Below are 20,110 nucleotides of genomic sequence, written 5' to 3' on the forward strand. Positions count from 1 at the left end.
AACAGACAATTTTTAAATCTTCCACCGGGGGCATAAACACGATATATTTTTGTAAACAGCTTTTTCAATATCAAAAATTTTAACAATTTTCAAAATTTAACCGCAGACACTCTTTACTGATTTCAACCTCCCGAAGTTAGTTTGGCTTTCAATTTTTCTATAGCTCCTACCATTTTTTCAGAATAGCCCAGTGAAATATTGCAATTTTTTGTATTAAAAAAATATAATTTTTTGTTTTAGGAATTAGCTCAACGACAGCTATAGATTCCGTTTTTTTTTCAGTTTTTTGGAAAGCAAAATTTTTCTCAATGAAAACTTCGATCGAATTTAACCAAAGGCATTTTCTCATGGATTTCGACCTCGAGAAGTTAGTTTCGGCCTCATTTCTTCCCCTATCGAATATTTTTTAATCTGTATCCCAGAATTTTTAAATTTTTTTGACGACTTTTTCAAAGCACTGTAGACTAAGTGAATTATTTAAATGAGTCTAAAGACTTGTTTTGCCCAAAATTTTGTAAACACACATTTTTGATTCACCCATATTTTTATTTCAATGTTATAAACAAAATTATTGCTTGTTTAGTAATAAGAACTATTTTTATTATATTTATTATTTTTATTACATTTTTTTTTAAGTGTACATGCTATGCAACTATTACTACATATAGCTCTAGTAAAGTATCTACACAAATATTCGATGCAATAACCAAACTACTGATTTTTTAAAAGGGCAAGAAGAGAATATGAGCGCCTTAAAATCTAAAAAAAAATCATAAGTATTAAATTACTGGTTCTGTAAATAAAAATCATGTGGGTTTACCGTCGTAAATGTGATCACTGATAAATCAAGAATTTTCCCAGCTGTCACAACAATAGGTCGTTGAGAACGTTCCAGCAACAAAATAAAATCCCTTTTTGACTCAGCATCATAGTCGTACCAATTCCCCATATAATCTGCATTCGTTAGACTATCACTCTATAAAAATTAACTTTAAAATCAGTTTTTATAACAAAATTGTACAAACCTCTTCATACAGTACCGTCCCATAGTAACAATAAAAATATATTTGAACCAGAAGGACAATTAAGTAGCACACCAAAATGGAAAAATTTGGGGTCGTCGGTGACATCTAAAACCAAGCAATTAACACGAAATTCAATATCCAAACAAGATACTCACTTTTCCTAACTGGAAACAACAGAAACCCACAACTAAAACACTTCCTGCAAACTGGCTAAAAACAACACTTGAAAAGCAACTTTCGAACTCTTTGATGAAACTAAAAATGATCTATATACGAAATCAGTTTTTTGATTTTAGTGCCATACTTACCTTAGAATTATATTGTGATGATTAATACAGTGTTTGATGTTGCGTCTGGTCACAAAAATCTTCAGTGATTCGGAATCTGTAGTGCATTGATCAAGATGTTTTAAATTATGTTTTAAAACCTGAATATGTCCAGACGCTAAACCACAAAGTCCAGCAAGTAGAGGGTCAATAGCGGCACCAGCAATGGACCCATACGCAACACCTGTTAACTAAAGTTACAAACCTCTCTGAGCTCCTATTTTAAATTTACCCAAAGTAAGTAAAACGAACACGAAAATATACACCATCGTGTTTTCCATCAAATTATAAGGAAGCCACACATCCACCGACAGTTGTCCATTTTGTAGAAGAAAAGGTTTCACCGCCCAGCTTATATTACCAGCAATAATGGAACCAAGAAACACTTTGGTATTTCTTTGACACGTGTGGACCCACTTTTCCAAAATTTTTTCATTGTCTCCTTTTACCTCAAATAAGGGATCTTCCAAATAATGGATACACTTTTTAATCCGATCTCCGTTCAAAATAAAAGGCATTAGTTTGGCAATTTGGGACGCTAAGTGGGCCACCTGAAAAGCGTTTTCACCAATCCTCATCTGGTCGATCTCTTCGCCATAAATAAAATGCAGGCTTCCTAACACCGGTACAGGATATGCAAATGCAAAATATAATAACAAGGACCGTAACCATGATATTCTTGTAGGTTTTTCAGGAGGGTATAAACCAAACGCTCTCATTATGTGTATGTTAATGCTGAAACTCTGCCAGATGATACTCGTCATTGTAACTAGAGTGCTTAATGTACGTTATACGGAATTTCAAAAATAAACTGTGATTATACAGCCTAAAAAGAGGTCAATTAGAGAATGTAAAGATATAGAAGGTGTTTAATTTAATAATACCAAGTTGTGTGTTACGCCTTAAAAACAGAATACTCTATATAGTTAAAAATAATTTTAGTGTAGAGTCCTCCTCAACGAATCGTAGACTTTTTTCGTTTTGTAATATTTAATGCGCTTAGTGAATCACTCGGTATATTGATAACGACTGGACACTAGAATAAGAAAAATTAAAAATTAGCGAGGTAGCTAGGGAAGAAAAAAACGAATACTAAAGAGTTAGAGGAATAAACTGAGAAAAGCGTTGCCAAAGGAATTTTATTGGAAACCAGAAAGAGCAAAAAAGAAAAATTAAAGGTAGAACAAAAGGAGAAATCACAACAGGTGTGAAGAATGATGTGAAAGATATAAAAAATATAATAGACAACAAAAGAAGTTAGAAAAAAGAAACAAATTAATGTAATGTTAATGTAGGAAAAGTGAGTGTGAGTACCCATTAAAAATCTCTCTGATAATATTTTGTGTTAAAAAAGTTTGCATCTGGTTTTTGCCTTATTCTGTAATGAAATTTTTGTGTCTACCTCTTCGTTTTATTATTGTTGTAGTTCGAAGAATAGTTACCTACCGACGGACGCCCAGTCATCGCCTGTCTATCAATTCTGTGATCGAATCTTCCCCATTTGAATTACTCATCGAAGAGATAAATACACATTTTAGAAAATGTTTTCAATGGAACAAATTAAGGTAAAAATGAAAATTGTCCAGAGTTGTCGCAAAATTTTGGTTAAACAGTGCTTTCAGTTTTGCTTCGAACAAATTATTTGAATTTTATTAATTCTTGTGGTTCTATACGCTATAGTGCAATTAGTGTCTCCATTATTAACAGATTTTTTGTTAGGAAATTTTAAATAAACCCTGTCCACAATTTTGTCTATTTAATGCGAGGCAGTTTTTTAAAGAGTATCACGTTTTTTTTGAAAAGACAGTATCAGAATTATTTATGAAAATTTCGGAACGCGGTTTTCCTCACTTTACTCCATAATTCCTAGGAAAAGCATTCCCGAATTTTTGACCGGAAATTAGATACAGTAAAACAACAAACCCTTAAAAAACTGCTCATTAATTACTTATATATAGAAAATTGTAGACACGTTATGTTTAAAATTTTACAACAAGACGAAATGGGGACAAAAATCAAGCAAATTAATTATCGTTACTTTGTATATAATATTAATATTTTAATTAAATTACCTTAAACAATTTTGGCTACTCTTTCAACAAGCTCGAAACTATTCCTATACTTTCTGTTGTATCACAGTTTTTCACACTTATTCATTCTATGGATTCTCGATCTAGCAATTCACCTAGATGAAAAATTATTAAATCAAACTATGATATTAAAACCAATCGGAGCAAAACACATCACTTTTCGAATATTTCAAACAGCTACTTCCACAGATTCTAGAATTTTGTCAAATTTCATTCACACTCACCTATTTAGCTGCAATTTATTCCCAAATTGTGATAAAATTGTAAAAATACATCTTAATTTTTGTTTTTTGTAGCGTTATTTAATTTAGGTTGGACGTCTAAGTGATCTGGCTCTTCAATTGCACCCTGACACAATTATTGTGAGAATAATTCGTAAAACGTGGAACTGTAACGTCAGAAAAGAAGAAAAGAAAATCTACTTCAAGAGAGTCTGTATCAGTAAATATATTTTTAATTTTCCTGTGTATTTATGTTTTAAAAATAAAAATTTTGGCACACTGTGTACAATTTTTCGTTATCTAGAAATCTCTACACCACACTAACTGAAAGAACAATTTCATACCTGAAAATCGTTCCTCCCAAAAGCGATGAATTAGGTTCGCATTATTTTTCTATTTCCCATAAAAAACACAATTAGATAAAATCAACAAAACTATAATATGTACTATTTTTCAATCCTCTAAATACGTTAAAAATTACCCCTAAAAATAAAGAATCCATAAAACTTACTCAAACTTTGAGGAATAATGCAACTTTAAATTGTTTCAATTAATATTCACCTCAAAACTCCTTAAATGAGACTAAACTCCAGAGTGCCAAATTTTACCCATTCAGTTCCAACACCCTCATGCAACTAGACACATTTCTTTGAAAATTTTTATGCCATCCTACATTGTATATTATAATCTCTTTACAGCGCCGCTCCATAATTATATAAAGAATATTCTTTTTTAAATTGATCACAGTTAATTTACGTGTTCTCTGTCGATCTTCTCTTTGATAAAAAATTCATTTAACTTATTTTAATTATAGAGAAATGCACCTGTAGGGATGCATACGCTGCACAATAATATAGAAACGCCCCATTGTTCCGACTTTCTCAGAGCAGTGTGCCAGTAGATTAAACTAACTCAACGAAGCAAAGTTTTAGCATTAACGTAAAAATTACTATTATTCGATTATACTCTTCAAATTATTCGACGTTTCACTCACCAGAAGATTACATTTTAAGCATCTTTCGGCTAATTTTTGTTCTCAGTGTGTAGAAATGTGGCTTCAGTTCCTTTAACGTTGTTGTGGAATTTGGGTCTCAAAGTAAAGTAGAGAAACAAATTTTAGTGTTTATGCAGCTCAATAAATTATTACTCTACATTTTATGTTCATCTTTGTGTTGATAAAGGTAAGTATTTCGCTGCTGTAAAAATTTATAGAGTGGCAAGTAACAATTTTAGCTCTTTGCTGCTGCTGTGTGGCTAGCTATTTACTTTGTGTGTCTGTTAACGATCTTCCTGGAGATGATATTTATCGAAAGTTGGCCTCATGTCTGAACCATCACACTGAAATATCCAAGTTAGATTTTCCACTTGTTTATTTTACATTATTTGTTATTTTATTAAATACCTAAGTATTTTATTTAATAAATTTCCTTTTTCTCAATTCAATGTCCTTCTGTATATTGGCGAAATATCATGTGTTGTTTCCGTGCGTCCCTTATGTTTTTCACCTCCTGGTAAAAGTTCTGTAATCCCTTATTTTTATACATCTCTTCTAAATTACGGAAGCGTCTCTCTTCATAAATTCTCTTTTTGTTTCTCTACTAATTCCGTACTATATGCGTTTCCCAATGTCAATAACCGTTGCTGCGCTTTTTTTGCATTTCCTTCCTACATTCGTCGTCAAAAAAATTGAAAATTTTACAGCTCATGTCATATTGTTCGTAAGTTTCTTGAACAGTCTGATCATGTCAGTCAGATTAGATTAGCACCAGTAGGTCAGAGTAGTGTAGGTCACTTTTCATGTGATGCGCGGATAAATGGTCGGTAGTTACGCTGGACTTTTGGGGATGGGGTGAGATTAGAGAATAATAGCAGACTAATTTGTATGCTGTAATTCTAGAATCTCGAAAGTTGTTCTGTTAATCTAATCAATGCATATCATTACTTGGTCTTAGTACCCGTAATGATAGAAGTCTTGCCTGAATGCCGGTCATTTCCGGGTCAGTGGTGGGTCTTAATTTTAACAGCATAGCAGATAGTATAGTCAATAATATGTCTCCTCCCAATTGTGATCCTATTTCTTTATTATGTTCAAATAGTGACTGTGAAAGTAATCATGAAAGATCTTATTTTAAGTTCGACGTAGTATCTTGTACCCATGTTCGTGAAATAATAGACAAATTACGTAACAATTAAGCTAATGATTGTTATGGTATCAGTGTGGATCTCATAAAAAGTATTAAAGATGTGATAATCTCCCCACTGACAAAATTGATAAACAATTGTATAGTACGATCTATCTTTCCCAATTGTCTGAAAATAGCTACCGTCATTCCTATTTTTAAGAAGGGTGAAAAAAATAATATGGGTAACTACCGGCCAATTTCCCTTTTGCCGATATTCTCTAAAATATTGAAAAAAATTTTATATCTACAATTAAATTCATATTTAGAACAGAATAATCTGATTTGTCGAAACCAATTTTTTTTCGAACTGGCAAAAGTAGTTCAAATGCCATCATTGATTTTGTAGATGGAATAAATGATTGTTTACACCAAGGTAAAGTTGCTTACGCGACTTTTTTAAATCTGAGGAAAGCTTTCGACTGCGTGTCCCACTCTGTATTGATTCGGAAACTCTATTGCTACTATTTACTTCCTGAGAGTTGTAGATTAATATCGTCCTCTCTAGGCAATAGGTTGCAAAGAGTAATTTACAGTGGGGAGCTATCGGAATTGGCAACCATTAGAAAAGGGGTCCCCCAAGGATCCGTCCTGGGCCCTTTACTTTTTCTAATTTACATTAATGATTTACCGCTACATTTACAAGATACGAAATGTACACTATTTGCAGATGATACCTCACTTTTAAATAGTAACAATGAGTATAACGACGTGTTAATGCAGGATAGGGACACGCAGACGAGAGCTTCTGAATGGTTTATCAATAATTTGCTTTCAATAAATCAAGATAAAACCGTCAGAATGCTTTTTTCACTGAAAACCTCTACTGTTAAATACAGTAATATGTTTTCTGACCATACTTTATTTTTAGGCATTAATATTGATCATAAATTAAATTGGAATGCACAGGAAATTGCTGTTTCTCACAAATTATCGTCAGTTACGTTTCTGTTAAGGCAACTAAAAGACAAGGTGTCCTTGACAGTATTAAAAACTGCCCATTTTACTTTATTTCAGTCCACGTTGCTCTATGGTATTTTGGTTTGGGGACATTCTCACATCAGATATTTAATTTTTAAGTTACAGTGAAGGGTAATAAGGGTCATGTCTGGATTAAACTATAGGGCAGATTGTAGACAGAGTTTTATTAATTTAGAGATTATGACTTTTCCTTCTTTTCAAGCTTAATGTACGTTAAACAAAATGTTCAATACTATTATTGCCACACTGATACCCATAAGTATTATACTAGACATAGAAACAACTTAATATCGAAACACAATAGATTAACATGCACTCAAAACTGTACAAGATACTACGGACTTAAATTTTTTAATATGTTGCCACCAAATGTCCGTATTTTGCTACTGCCCAAATTTAAAAAACAAGTACGATCTTTTGTCATTACAAATTGTTTTTATTCATTTGAGGATTACTTTCTATATAATTTTAATTTTAATAATATTATTTAAATTTTATTATTTTTTTTTAAATTATTATTATTTTCTTGTACATGACTTTCACTGGTTTCTTCATCACCTTATTTTTTCTTGATTTTTATCTCAGTTTACACTGTATTTCTCTCTTCATACTCAAACTTCGTGCTACACTTCAAGTTTTCCTTATTGTTCATCATTAACATTTTCTCTTCCCAGTTGTTGATTTTTGCTATTATTAAACGTTTTGCCCTCTGAGTTTGTACTTGATCTCCAGCCCAATTTCGACTCCTGCTTGGTTTTTTAGGAACTCCTCTACCTTTTCTTTTATATTCGTCCCATCCGTTTCCAGTCCTTTAAAAACAATATGATTTTTTCTCTCTTTTTTTTTCTATGCTTTCTACTTTCAGTTCCAGCGCTAGTCGCTTCTCTCTCAATTTAGCATTTTCTTCTTTTACACTTCAGATCTCTTCTTGGTACGCTTTTTCGTCTGTTTTGATATCCCTTACGTCCTGCATGACAGTTTTTAACATACTCTTTAACTCCTCCATATCGTTTTCGATGTTTATTTTCTTCGTGTGTTACTTAGGTTTGTATTTTTATAATTATATAATAATTATGCCGAAAATATAAACCACAAGGACAGACTCAAATAGTTTTACACATTTTAGATGGACTGTATAGGACAAAATTTGGCGATTTTATCATCAATTTAGGAAGAGGGAGGAGATAAATTTCCACTGCTATACCATGGCAACAATAACAATAATTTTGATTTTTTCAGAGTATCAGTAGGGGGTAAACGGATAAATTTTGACTGGAGATTAACTCTATTCATCCAAAATTACTCTTGTGTCTTCATTATGCTCTTTCAACTTAGTACATTCTCTTAACAAGTTTCCCTTCTTCCATACACAATATACGCAGTCTATTATTCTCATTCCAGCGGAATTTGTTTCCTTTTTCGCCATTTCCACAACGGAGTCTCGCCATTATTTTCCTCTTACACGCTTTCTCTTTCCAAGTTCCGGAACCGGGGGACGTATTTTTTCGTACTCTAGATGTAATGGCACGTCCAGAAAAAATGAAACTAGGGAAGTGAAAATTATACTCCACTAACTACCATAAGCTCTTTTTGAAATACTCAATGGATTTCATATTTTTGCTGAAATTTCGACGTAACTGAAGGTAACAATTAATTGAAAGTACATTTTTGCAGAAATCCTTACGTAATTTAATGGAATCATCCAAGAAACCTACAATTTTCCCAAGTGCAAAGTGATTAGGATCGAAGTACTACTGATGGAAGAAATCAAATCCAAAATATTTTCTGTAATTAAAATTTTATCTGAGTACTGAAAAAATGTTCACAAGAGTTGTAAAACAATGAATAAAATGTATGCAAGTATTATGTGAAGGTTTTATATATGTTATTTTTTTTATTCCATTTTGACAATTTAAATTGACTATTAATTTCATAGTAAGCTTCATAAAGGAGTTCATGATGCATTCATATTTTTGGAGTGGCAGAATATGGCTGCTTAAAGTAAGAAACGTTAAGGTTTGTCGAAATAACCGTCAACCAATCGACTGCTTTGAAAACTTGTGTTTACATACAGCAATAGCCCCGCCCACCCACCCCCTCTTCATTCCAGTGAATTCTTTTAATATTGTTCAGTCATTTACCAAAATCAGCCTTATCTTAAGGGGACTCGCTAGACGAGGTATAACATTTTTTAGTTTTTTGTATGAAAAAATGATATTAATATAGATGTATCATACATTAAACTGCAGCTTTTTTCATATTCTAGAGCGCAGAGACCAGTTTAATCAATTAAAAAAATATGCCTGAGAAATATCGTAAAAAAGCGCCATTGTATGTTTTCTTTTCAAGTTTTTTGAGTCATAACCATCATAGAATTGCTTGAAAATTCGCACATGGATAAAACATCACTTTTTACATGGCGCAGAGTCATTAAATGTTTGTTAGTGGTACAATTTGTTTAAATAATAATGTGTTTATTAAAATCAAAATATACCACAAATTAATGCAAAATAGGTACGTCGAATTATTTTATCAGGAATATCAGAGGAAAATTAATGATCTATTGGTTAGCAGAGTTTTTAACAAAAACTAACAATTATTGGAAAAAATGGGTATCAATTCGACAGAATTTGAGCAATTAGTTCAGTACTTTGCCGATAGGAGCGCCTTTAAAATTACGGAAGCGACTTTCCAGTTAAAACCCTTATCACTTGCTCTACCATACGCTGATTGTTAGAGTTCTCGGATGATTTTTCTAATTTATGGCAAGGAACTTAGTTTTATAACAAGCCGCCAGGACCGGCCGTAGTAATCTATTGTTAAGGAAATTAACTTTTGCGCAATGAGGTACTATCATAAAACCGAATTAAAACTGGGGAACTATAATATTTTTACTCCATCCAGGATCCTGAATTCAATACACATGATTACTAAAAATTCATTGTAATATTGTTGTTAATATATATTTTGCTTTGTTAATTAATAAAACTAATAAACATATTTATAATAATAATAAAAAATATATAAAACACAGTTTTTGTTTAACACGTATAAGTGGCTAAGTGTATCTGCTACTTATCCCAGAAAGGAGGTGTTTTAAAAAAGCCCTACGCCCAGTAACTTCTCCCTTCATTGTTTACTCGAAAAAAGTGCTCGTATATGTTTTCATTTGCCGAGAGATTATTTTCAAAATATATTTATAATAAAAATATGCAAGTCTTGGTGAGGAAAAATGTACTCCTAATAAATTATTAAAGTACTTAAAAAAATAGAAACAAATTTTATTTATTTAAAAAAAATCTCTCGCAAAGGCAGGTTCCTCTTTCTTCTTGAATCAATTATAATTATTTCGGGCAATAATGCGCCAAAGTAAAATCTGCCAAGTTTATCTGCCATCTTTTTACATATTTCTTCGTCTTTATAAATTTTTTCTATATTTATTTCTTTGGGTCTCCACACAACAAAATAAACTTGTGAAATACCCGTAACAAGCATTTGTCCCTAGACTTGAAAGTAGTAATCATGATTTTTTTTTAGTTTCAATTCTCTGTCTGTCAATGTACAAAACTTGATTATTTTTTTCTAACCGCTTCTTCGGGAGACAAATCTTGCGATTTTGAAGGGCATTAAATTTCGACTAATGCACTCCTTTCCTCTAGAACCCTGTCTGGACTAGCAGGCAAGTAAGGAAATTGTTTTAATAATAATAATAATAATACTTTATTTCAACGCCAAAATAGCTTTAAGTACATGGATTTACAAAGACGGAGGATACATAGAGTAAAAAATACACACACCTATAATTACCTATTATATAAGAAGAGGAATTCGTAATTTATGTTTAAAAGAGTTGAATGAAGCATAACAAAAGAAATCAATTTCATTGTAATACAAGTTAGAAACATTCAAAATTTCATGTAAAGGTGAAGCTTTAACATAATTAGTTACGGCAAAATCAATATAAAATAGAGACTTAATCCTAGTCAGATGTTGGGGCACTCTAAATTTGATCATGTTAAGTAGATCAGGCACATCAATAAGGTTATTAAGCAGTTTATAAATGAAGCAAATACTAAAATAAGTTTTCCTAGTACAAAAGGTAGACAAATGAAGGTAAGACAGCATAAGCTCTAGAGAGCAATTTATATTTGAAGGTAATCTAAACTTGACAAAATGTAAAAATTTTTTTAATATCGAATCAATACGCTCCAGGTGAGTTTTGTAATGTGGAGCCCAAATTATACATCCATAGTCAATAATGGGTACGACTAAAGTTTTATATAAATGAACAATAGTTGTAAAATCAAGGAAGTCTCTTGAATACCTTTTGATGCATCCCAGTACCTTACTTGCTTTGTTAATAACATGATCAATATGAAAAGGGAAATTCAGCTGACTGTCAAGAAATATACCGAGATCCTTAACACAGGGCACAGATTTTAAAACAGTATTGTTAATTAAGTAACGAGGAATCGATTTATTTTTTTTCCGAGTAAAGCATATACTGTAACATTTTTCCAAGTTTAAATTCATGCTATTATCAACACACCAACGATATAAACTGTTAAGATCTGCTTGCATTAATTCAGTCACTGTTACTATTAATATTAAAAAAAATTTTCAAGTCGTCAGCAAATAAACTGTAATTACATTTAAAATTCTTTCCAACATCATTGATAAATAAACAGAACAGAAATGGTCCCAAAATAGATCCTTGAGGAACCCCCGAAGGCACACATCGTCTGTCAGATAAGATACTTTTAATTTTAACCTGCTGAGCTCTACTATCCAGATAACTACCAAACCATTTAAGGAGAGGGTCGAAGACTCCGTAAGCAGCTAATTTTTGTACTAAAATATAATGATTGACTTTGTCAAATGCCTTACAAAAATCACTATAGACGGCGTGAACGTCCAGACCATTACCCATGGATTCAAGAATAGAATTTACATAATGAAATAGATTAGTGATTACAGAGCGCTTTGGAAAGAACCCATGCTGACATGGAGAAATTACAGATTTAAACAAAGGAAATAGTTTCTCTAACACAATAGATTCAAACAGTTTACTTATAGTAGATAACAACGAAATTGGACGGTAATTATTGATACGATTTCTAGCACCATTTTTGTATACTGGGACTACAAACGCGTGTTTCCATGTATCAGGGAAGACTCCTGATGAAAGAGAAAGATTAAATAAAATTTGCAAAGGCAAGACAAGAGCTTCATGACACATTTTTAAAAATTTAGGTGGCAGTCCATCAGGCCCGGATCCCTTATTGACGTCTAACTTATTAAGAGCATTTTCAATTTCAACAAAACTAACAGAAATAGATCCAACATTAACAGACTTATCAGGTAGCAAAGTACATTTCACAAAATTATTGAAATCAAATGCAGTAAAGAAGTATTCATTAAATGCTTCACAAATGGTTTTATCATCACTTAAAATATGCAAGTCCTGAGATAACATAGGCGAAGGTGTATAATTAAGTTTAGATTTTTTGCTAACAAATTTCCAAAAATTTTTGGGATTAGACTTAAGATCATTTTCAATGCCAGCTAAATATATACTATGAGCAATCTTAATTTCAGATTTATAACGTTTTCTAAGAGCTTCAAAAGTTAGGAGATCACAATTACGATTATACATTTTAAAACGTTTATGCACTTTTTTTTTTTCCTTATGAGAAAAATCAAAGATTTCGAGAACCATGGAGGGAACAAATTATTTACAAATTTCCTTTTAAAGGGAACAAACAAATGACAAGCTTCATATATGTACATATAAAAAGTTTCAACAGCTACATTAACATCAATACTAGTAAGGACTTGATTCCAGTCAATGGACATCAAAAAATTTAAAACTCTATTGTAACTAACATTATTGAAATCATAGAAATATTCAAAATAATAATTATAGTCACATGCAAGAAAATTATCAATAATAACAATAAAAGTAGGGTGACTCGGATCAGGCCTAATTAAAGGATTACATAATTGCAACTCAATAGTTGATACATTATAATAGTATATTAAAGAACGAGTTTCATAAGGCAAATATTGAGGCACGAATCCAAGTTTATAGAACGAGCGGCGAAGCCGCGAGTTATATAAAGGATGAGTGCCTCAATGGCCTTATGAACGAGTTATTTATACTATTTTTTCTACCGCACACGTTTTTTCTCAAAATTTAATTAAAATTTGCACTTTTTTTAATCTGGGGACTTTTGTCGTGGTTGGTGATGGGTTGGTCTGACACTAACCACGAAATATTTGAGGTTCGAATTTTCACAACAACAATTGTAATTCGAATCAATTCGAGTTTTCGTAATTTAAAATTGGTTAAAATGTCTTGCGAAGAAGTTACGCGTCCGGAAACGTGGGAAATTTTAAGTTTAGATTTGCCAATGACATTCACCTGACATTTCTCGTCATTGCTACCAATCTTACCGATCTAAATTACACCAGATCTATTAAAGAACGCCTTTCCGCAATTAACGAACTGCTGTGACGTCATTTTCGTGCGTTAATAGCTCTATTAGAAAACCAAAAAACGTGGGCGGTAGAAAAAAAAATTTTTCGATATTTTAATTTTTCAGTTTTTAAAGTTTTAGGTTTTTATATCTCGACTTTTCGGTTTTTCAGTTAGATGATTTTTCAATTTGTCGAATTTTTAAATTTTAGATTTTTTGTTCTGGATCATTCAATTTTATGAGTTTTCAGGCTTAGATTTCTTTGTAGTTCAATTCTTGAATTTTTAAAATTTTTGTTTTTTAAATTTTCCTATTTATCAACTTACAGGGATTTCAAGGTTTTGATTTTTGAATGTTCAATTTCTCGATTTTTTTGAATTTTTAGTTTTTGATACGATTTTTTTTTCAAAAATTTTCAGTTTTTCAATTTATTAACTTTACGATATTTCAGTTTTACGATTTTTAAATTTTTTTATTTTTCAGTTTTCAATTTTTGACGTTCCTAAATTTTTCGATTTTTCAATTTTTCGATTAACTGATTTTTTGATTTTCCCATTTCTCTGTTTCTTGTTTTTTCGATTCTTTCTTCAACTGTGATTTTTCAATTTTTCGATTTCTGGATTTTTCAATGTTTCAGTTTTGGATTTTTTCACTTTCCATTTTTCAGTTTTTCAGTATTTCAGTTCTGGGATTTTGCAATGTTTCGGTTCTACAATTTTTCCATTTTTTGATGTTTCGATTTCTCGGTTTTTCAATTTTTCGATAGGTATTTTCATTTTTCAATTTTTAAGTTCTAGATTTTCCGTTAATTTTTTTGTTTTACTTGATGTTTTGATTTCTCGATTATTCGATTTTTCAAGTTCTCGGTTTAGATTTTTGGGTTTTCCAATTCTTCGATTTTTAAATTGCTTAATTTTCAGATTGTTCAATTTCTCGATTTATAGATTTTTAAATTTTTCGGTTTACCGATTTTTTTCATTAAAAATGTTTCAATTTCTCAATTATTAAATTTTTGATTTTTCAATTTTGGTGTAATTTGAAAACGGTATTAATAATAATACATTTAGGGGAATAAACTAATAGACGGGCTTGATAAGCCTTGTTTGCTCTACAGTGTTCTAAATAATATAATAATTATCTCGAATATTAAAATTAATATGTCAAAAGAATACGAAAAATGATTATTCTGTGCTGAAGGTATGTTGTGGGCCGCTGTCATAAATTATCATTATTCTGCATTATCGTCTCTCGTCTAGCGTTCCCCCTTAAGAAACACTAGCCCCGCCCACCCTCCTCTATTTTCTTAGAGGATATGTAATTTTCCACAGTCAGTCTAATTATTTGCCGGTTCAAAAACTGATGACGTCATCTCTGCAATTAATAATAATAAATTCACCCATATTATCACTTTAACGTAAAAAAAAATCTACAATAAGTTTTATTCAGAGTAATTTATTGTTGAGAAATGCTCAAACACACAACATGTTTTTGTGTGTTAGCAGGTGTACAAATGTAATAGTCCTCGTGAAATATTTAACCAAAAATACGATGCCATCACCAAATTACTGATTTTTTAAAACAGCAAGAAGAGAATAAGAGCGCCTTAAAATCTAAAAAATAAACACTTACTCTATTAGATTACGGATTATATAAAAAAAATCACATTTTTACCGTGGTAAATGTGGTCACAGATAAATCAAGAATCTTCCCAGCTGTCACAACAATGGGTCGTTGGGAACGTTCCAGCAACAAAATTAAATCCTTTTTGGACTCAGCATCATAGTCGTACCAATTCCCAATATAATCTGCATTCGTTAGACTATCACTCTATAACAATTAACTTTAAAATCAGTTTTTATAACAAAATTGTACAAACCTCTTCATACAGTACCGTCCCATAGTAACAATAGAAATATATTTGAACCAGAAGGACAATTAAGTAGCCCACCAAAATGGAAAAATTTGGGGTCGTCGGTGACATCTAAAACCAAGCAATTAACACGAAATTCAATATCCAAACAAGTTACTCACTTTTCCTAACTGGAAACAACAGAAACCCACAACTAAAACACTTCCTGCAAACTGGCTAAAAACAACACTTGAAAAGCAACTTTCGAACTCTTTGATGAAACTAAAAATGATCTATATACGAAATCAGTTTTTTGATTTTACTGCCATAGTTACCTTAGAATTATATTGTGATGATTAATACAGTGTTTGATGTTGCGTCTGGTCACAAAAATCTTCAGTGATTCGGAATCTGTAGTGCATTGATCAAGATGTTTTAAATTATGTTTTAAAACTTGAATATGTCCAGACGCTAAACCACAAAGTCCAGCAAGTAGAGGGTCAATAGCGGCACCAGCAATGGACGCGTACGCAACACCTGTTAACTAAATTTGCAAACCTCTCTCAGCTCCTATTTTAAATTCACCCAAAGTAAGTAAAACGAACACGAAAATATACACCATCGTGTTTTCCATCAAGTTATAAGGAAGCCACACATCCACCGACAGTTGTCCATTTTGTAGAAGAAAAGGTTTCACCGCCCAGCTTACATTACCAGCTATAATGGAACCAAGAAACACTTTAGTATTTCTTTGACACGTGTGGACCCACTTTTCCAAAATTTTTTCGTTGTCCCCTTTTACCTCAAATAAGGGATCTTCCAAATAATGAATACACTTTTTAATCCGACGTCCATTCAAAATAAAAGGCATTAATTTGGCAATTTGGCACGCTAATTGGGCCACCTGAAAAGCGTTCTCACCAAACCTCATCTGGTCGATTTCTTCGCCAAAAATAAAATTTAGACTTCCTAACACCGGTACGGGATATGCAAATGCAAAATATAATAACAAGGACCGTAACCATGATATTCTTGTAGGTTTTTCAGGAGGGTATAAACCAAACGCTCTCATTATGTGTATGTTAATACTGAAACTCTGCCAAATGATGCTCATTTTAACTAGACCGCAACGTGGATACAAATGAGCAGCGGTGTTCAGTTTTTGTGTATTTAAAGGTCGATAAGATGGCACAAAGGAATCACTAATCCCTTTAATCAAGTAAGGGTCAAATTAAAATTACATGAAAAGTGATAAATAAATTATGATCATCACGAAAGCCTGCAAGTGAGCAACTTTTTGTAGTCGTCGCTTTAATATAAAATTCTTTGTGTGTCAGTAAAGCTTAAAAATTGTACGTTAGAATTGAATTAATTAAAAATAATTGTAGTATGGAATTTTCTTAAGAAATGTTCTGTGTTTTGATGTGAACTATACACAAAATTTTCCAATTCTTCATGGTATTATATATTGTTGTAACTGAGACTTCTTAAAAATTGATGGTAAGTGTTGGCGAAATTTGTTCCCCATTTTATAGTTTGGCATGAAATTTTTAATGTTGCTGTTCCTTAACTTAAAGTAAAATTCAATTATCGTCGTCAATATCCTTCGTGATTTAATCAGGATATTAAGTCTGACTGCCCAAATCCTTTTTGTTCCATGAATAAAAATATATAAATTGTAAAAACACATCTACTTCTGGTCCGGATGGTATCTTAAGCTTTATACAGAAGGACTCTGCATATATTTTTGTGGTTCCCCTGCTTAAAATATTTAATCTTGTTCTCATAAATAGTTAGATACCAGAACTATAGAAAAAATCATGCATCTACACTGTTTCAAAATTATTGTCAATTTTTCCCTGTAAATGGGTGTATAAATACCTGTTGGAAATAAAGTATTATTTTTGATAAATTGTCTTAGATTTGTTAATTTATGATTTGGTCGTCCTTGTTAATTCGTAATTTCTTCGTTTTTTTATCAATTTATTTGTAAATATTTTTGTAATAATTTATATGTTCGGTTATAAATTAATTCAGAACTTTTTTACACAAATTTGTTAATAAATTTGCTTGTAAATAATTTTATTAATATAATAATATAATTATAAGTGTACTAAGAAATAACTTGTTGAGTTTACCCACGCCGATTTTATTCCCGAACAACGTAACAATATCATAGACAGAACGGAATATGGATGATTAAAATACGAAATGTAAATTAATTCAAAAAAACAAGCTGGACGAGAATCCTAAAAAATTAGAGTACATTATTATTACATTATCCACCTGTTCCGAAAAATTATAACATTTGATTTTGCGAATTTTATTTTTTTATGATAACCTTTACAAGTTAAAATGAAGATATGTGTATAATCTTCAAGTGTTTGGTCTCTCAGCAATAACTTGAAGTGTTTAATTTTATACATCGGAAGAATGTCATGTGGAAATTAGTTTGATTTGAATGAGTTTGTCATCTCAAAAAACAGAGGATTAAGATTATTAATTACGCCACATTCGAACAAAATTTTGTAAATACTATTACTAAAATTCTTATTGAATCATTATTAAATAAAAACGTGCGTGTCTATTCTCACTAAACCTGAAAAATCGAAAACTGAAATCTTGAAAAATTGGGAAAATTGAACAATCAAGAAATAGAAACATCGAATTCTCGATAAATCCAGAAAATGATCGAGAACGAAGATTTAAATTGGCGAAAACTTGAAGAATTGGAAAATTCAAAGTCTAGTGATCGAAACATCAAAAAATCGACAAAGTGAATAATTTAAATTTAAAAATTCGAAAAATTCAGAAAACTAGAAATGAAATTGAAATGTTGAAAAACTGAGAAGTCGAAAACTTAAAAAATATTGAAAAATCCGAAATGTTGAGAAATGGAATAATGAAGTATTAAAAAATAAAATAAATAGCTAAAGCGAAACATCAAAAAATCGGAAAATCGAAAAATGTAAAAATTTAAAAATAGAAAATTTGAAAAATCAAAAAGTTTAAAACCCAAAAAACTGAAAAATCGAAAAATCAAACATTTTTAAAATCGAAAAATTGAAGAATCCAGAAATTTAAAACCGATAAATCGAAATACCTAAAGATTGAGAAGCCGAAACATCAAAAATTGAGAATTTTAAAATTTAAAAATTCGAAAAATTGAAAAATAATAATCTTCAGAATACCAAAATCCTCAAATCGTCATAACAGTGAAATTCTCCAATCCTTAGAACAGCGAAATCTTCAATTCCTCAGAACTCCAAAATCCTCAAATCGTCAGAACACCAAAAAAATCGAAGAACTGAAAAATGCGGAAATCAAAAAATGTGTTCAAAAAAGCAAAAAATTAAAATGTCGAAAAACTGAAGAATCAAAAACTGTAAAATCCAGAAATCAAAGCAATAAAAAATCGAAAAACTGAATGAAAAAATCGAAACGAAAAATCAAAATTTTAAAAAACCCCAAAGAGAAATTTAGAAAAATTGATAAATCGAATAATTGGAAAACTGCAAAATCGAAGAAAAATTGAAGAATCGAAGAATTCAAAGATCCAGTGGAAAAGTCGAAAAATAAAAGTTTTCAATATCCAAAAACCTGGAAAAAAGAAAAATTGAAGAATTTAAAAACTGAAAAATCAAGAAATTGAAACGTCGGGCAATCGAAACATCGAAAGTTGAGACATCAAGAAACCGGAAAATCAAATCGAAAAATCTAAAGCTCAAAAAATCGAAAAGTCAAAGCACCAATTAATCGGAAAATCGAAAATTTAGAAACTCCAAAAATTGGAAAATTTAATTATCGAAAATTTGAAGAATCCAAAGATCAAGAAATCGTAAATGAAAGTGTTGGAAAATTGAGAAATCGAAAAATTGAAAAATCAAAAAGGTAAGAAGTCGAAAAATCGAAACGAGAATTTGAAACACTGAAAAATACCAAAACAGAAATATCGAAAAACTGATAGTTATTTCGATAAAACTGAAGCTGAAAAAACAATTAACGAGGAATCGAACAATAGAAAAATTGTACCTAACATTAGAATGTCGATAAATCGAGAAATACAAGAATTTTAAAAATTGAAAATTTTTAACATCGGAGAAACTAAGATTTCAAAAATCGAAAAATTGAAGGACCGAAATATCGAAATCTGAAAAGTTTAAAATCCGAACATCAAGCAAAATTGAAAAAACTAAAAAAATAAATCGAAACTTTGGAAAATCGAAAAGAGAGATGTCGAGAAATCGAAATTAAAGTAATAAAAATAAAAAATAGCTAAATCGAAACATCAAAAGGAATCAAAAGGAATCAACACATCAAAAGATCGAAAAATTGGAAAATCGAAAAGTCGACAAGTGGAAAGCACAAAAACCGAGAAATCGAAATGCCATAAAATCGAAAATAGAAAAAATAAATATTGAAAAATTGAAAAATCAAAAATTTATAAACAAAAAAATTAAATATCGTAAAATCAAAGATTTTAAATGTCGTAAAATTGAAAACTGAACAGTCTAAATCTCACAAATCAAAAAAAAAATTAAAATTAATATTTAAAAATACGAAAAATTTAAAGATACAAAAATCTAAAAACTGAAAAATCGAAAAGGTAAATAATGGGGACGTCGAAAACTTGGAACAAAAAAACGAACAATTTAAGAATCGAAATGTTGAAAAATCCGAAAATTGAAATGTGAACAAAAAAAATGTGAAATAAATCGAAAACTCGAAAAACTGAAAAATTGAAGAAAAATTGATGCAAAAACCGAAAAGCTGAAAATTGGAAAATTTGAGGAATTGAAAAATTGAAATATAGAGAAATCGGGACGTCGAGCAATCTAATATGGAAAAGCCTAGCAAATCGATTTGTTCATAAAATAGGAATTGATTTTTTTGTCCCAAGAAAACTTTTTCCTGTCGTGTTACACACATGATTTTTTCTACGAGTGCTTGAATAATTTC

The 20,110-nt window shown here is 30.8% G+C and overlaps 1 protein-coding gene and 1 long non-coding RNA gene across 2 annotated transcripts; one reads left to right on the top strand and one right to left on the bottom strand.

Moving 5' to 3' along the window:
* The first annotated feature begins 2,635 nt into the window (after positions 1-2,635).
* On the top strand, positions 2,636-3,898 carry LOC135129016 (uncharacterized). The gene is made up of 3 exons (XR_010280493.1): positions 2,636-2,657; positions 2,778-2,916; positions 3,738-3,898. It is a non-coding gene; the product is annotated as an uncharacterized LOC135129016 (long non-coding RNA).
* An 11,063-nt stretch (positions 3,899-14,961) lies between these two features.
* Positions 14,962-16,265, bottom strand: LOC135128874 (odorant receptor 22c-like). Its single transcript, XM_064055951.1, has 5 exons — positions 15,737-16,265; positions 15,487-15,688; positions 15,334-15,388; positions 15,179-15,283; positions 14,962-15,129 (listed from the first exon to the last, which is right to left on the bottom strand). Exons 1-5 carry the CDS (start codon positions 16,263-16,265, stop codon positions 14,962-14,964), a joined length of 1,059 nt encoding a protein of 352 aa, XP_063912021.1.
* Positions 16,266-20,110: the final 3,845 nt, after the last annotated feature.

Source organism: Zophobas morio, unplaced genomic scaffold (assembly GCF_036711695.1).
Source record: "Zophobas morio isolate AGI-343-1 ecotype UQ-CSIRO unplaced genomic scaffold, CSIRO_AGI_Zmor_V1 ptg000014l, whole genome shotgun sequence".
Taxonomy (NCBI): Eukaryota; Metazoa; Arthropoda; class Insecta; order Coleoptera; family Tenebrionidae; genus Zophobas; species Zophobas morio.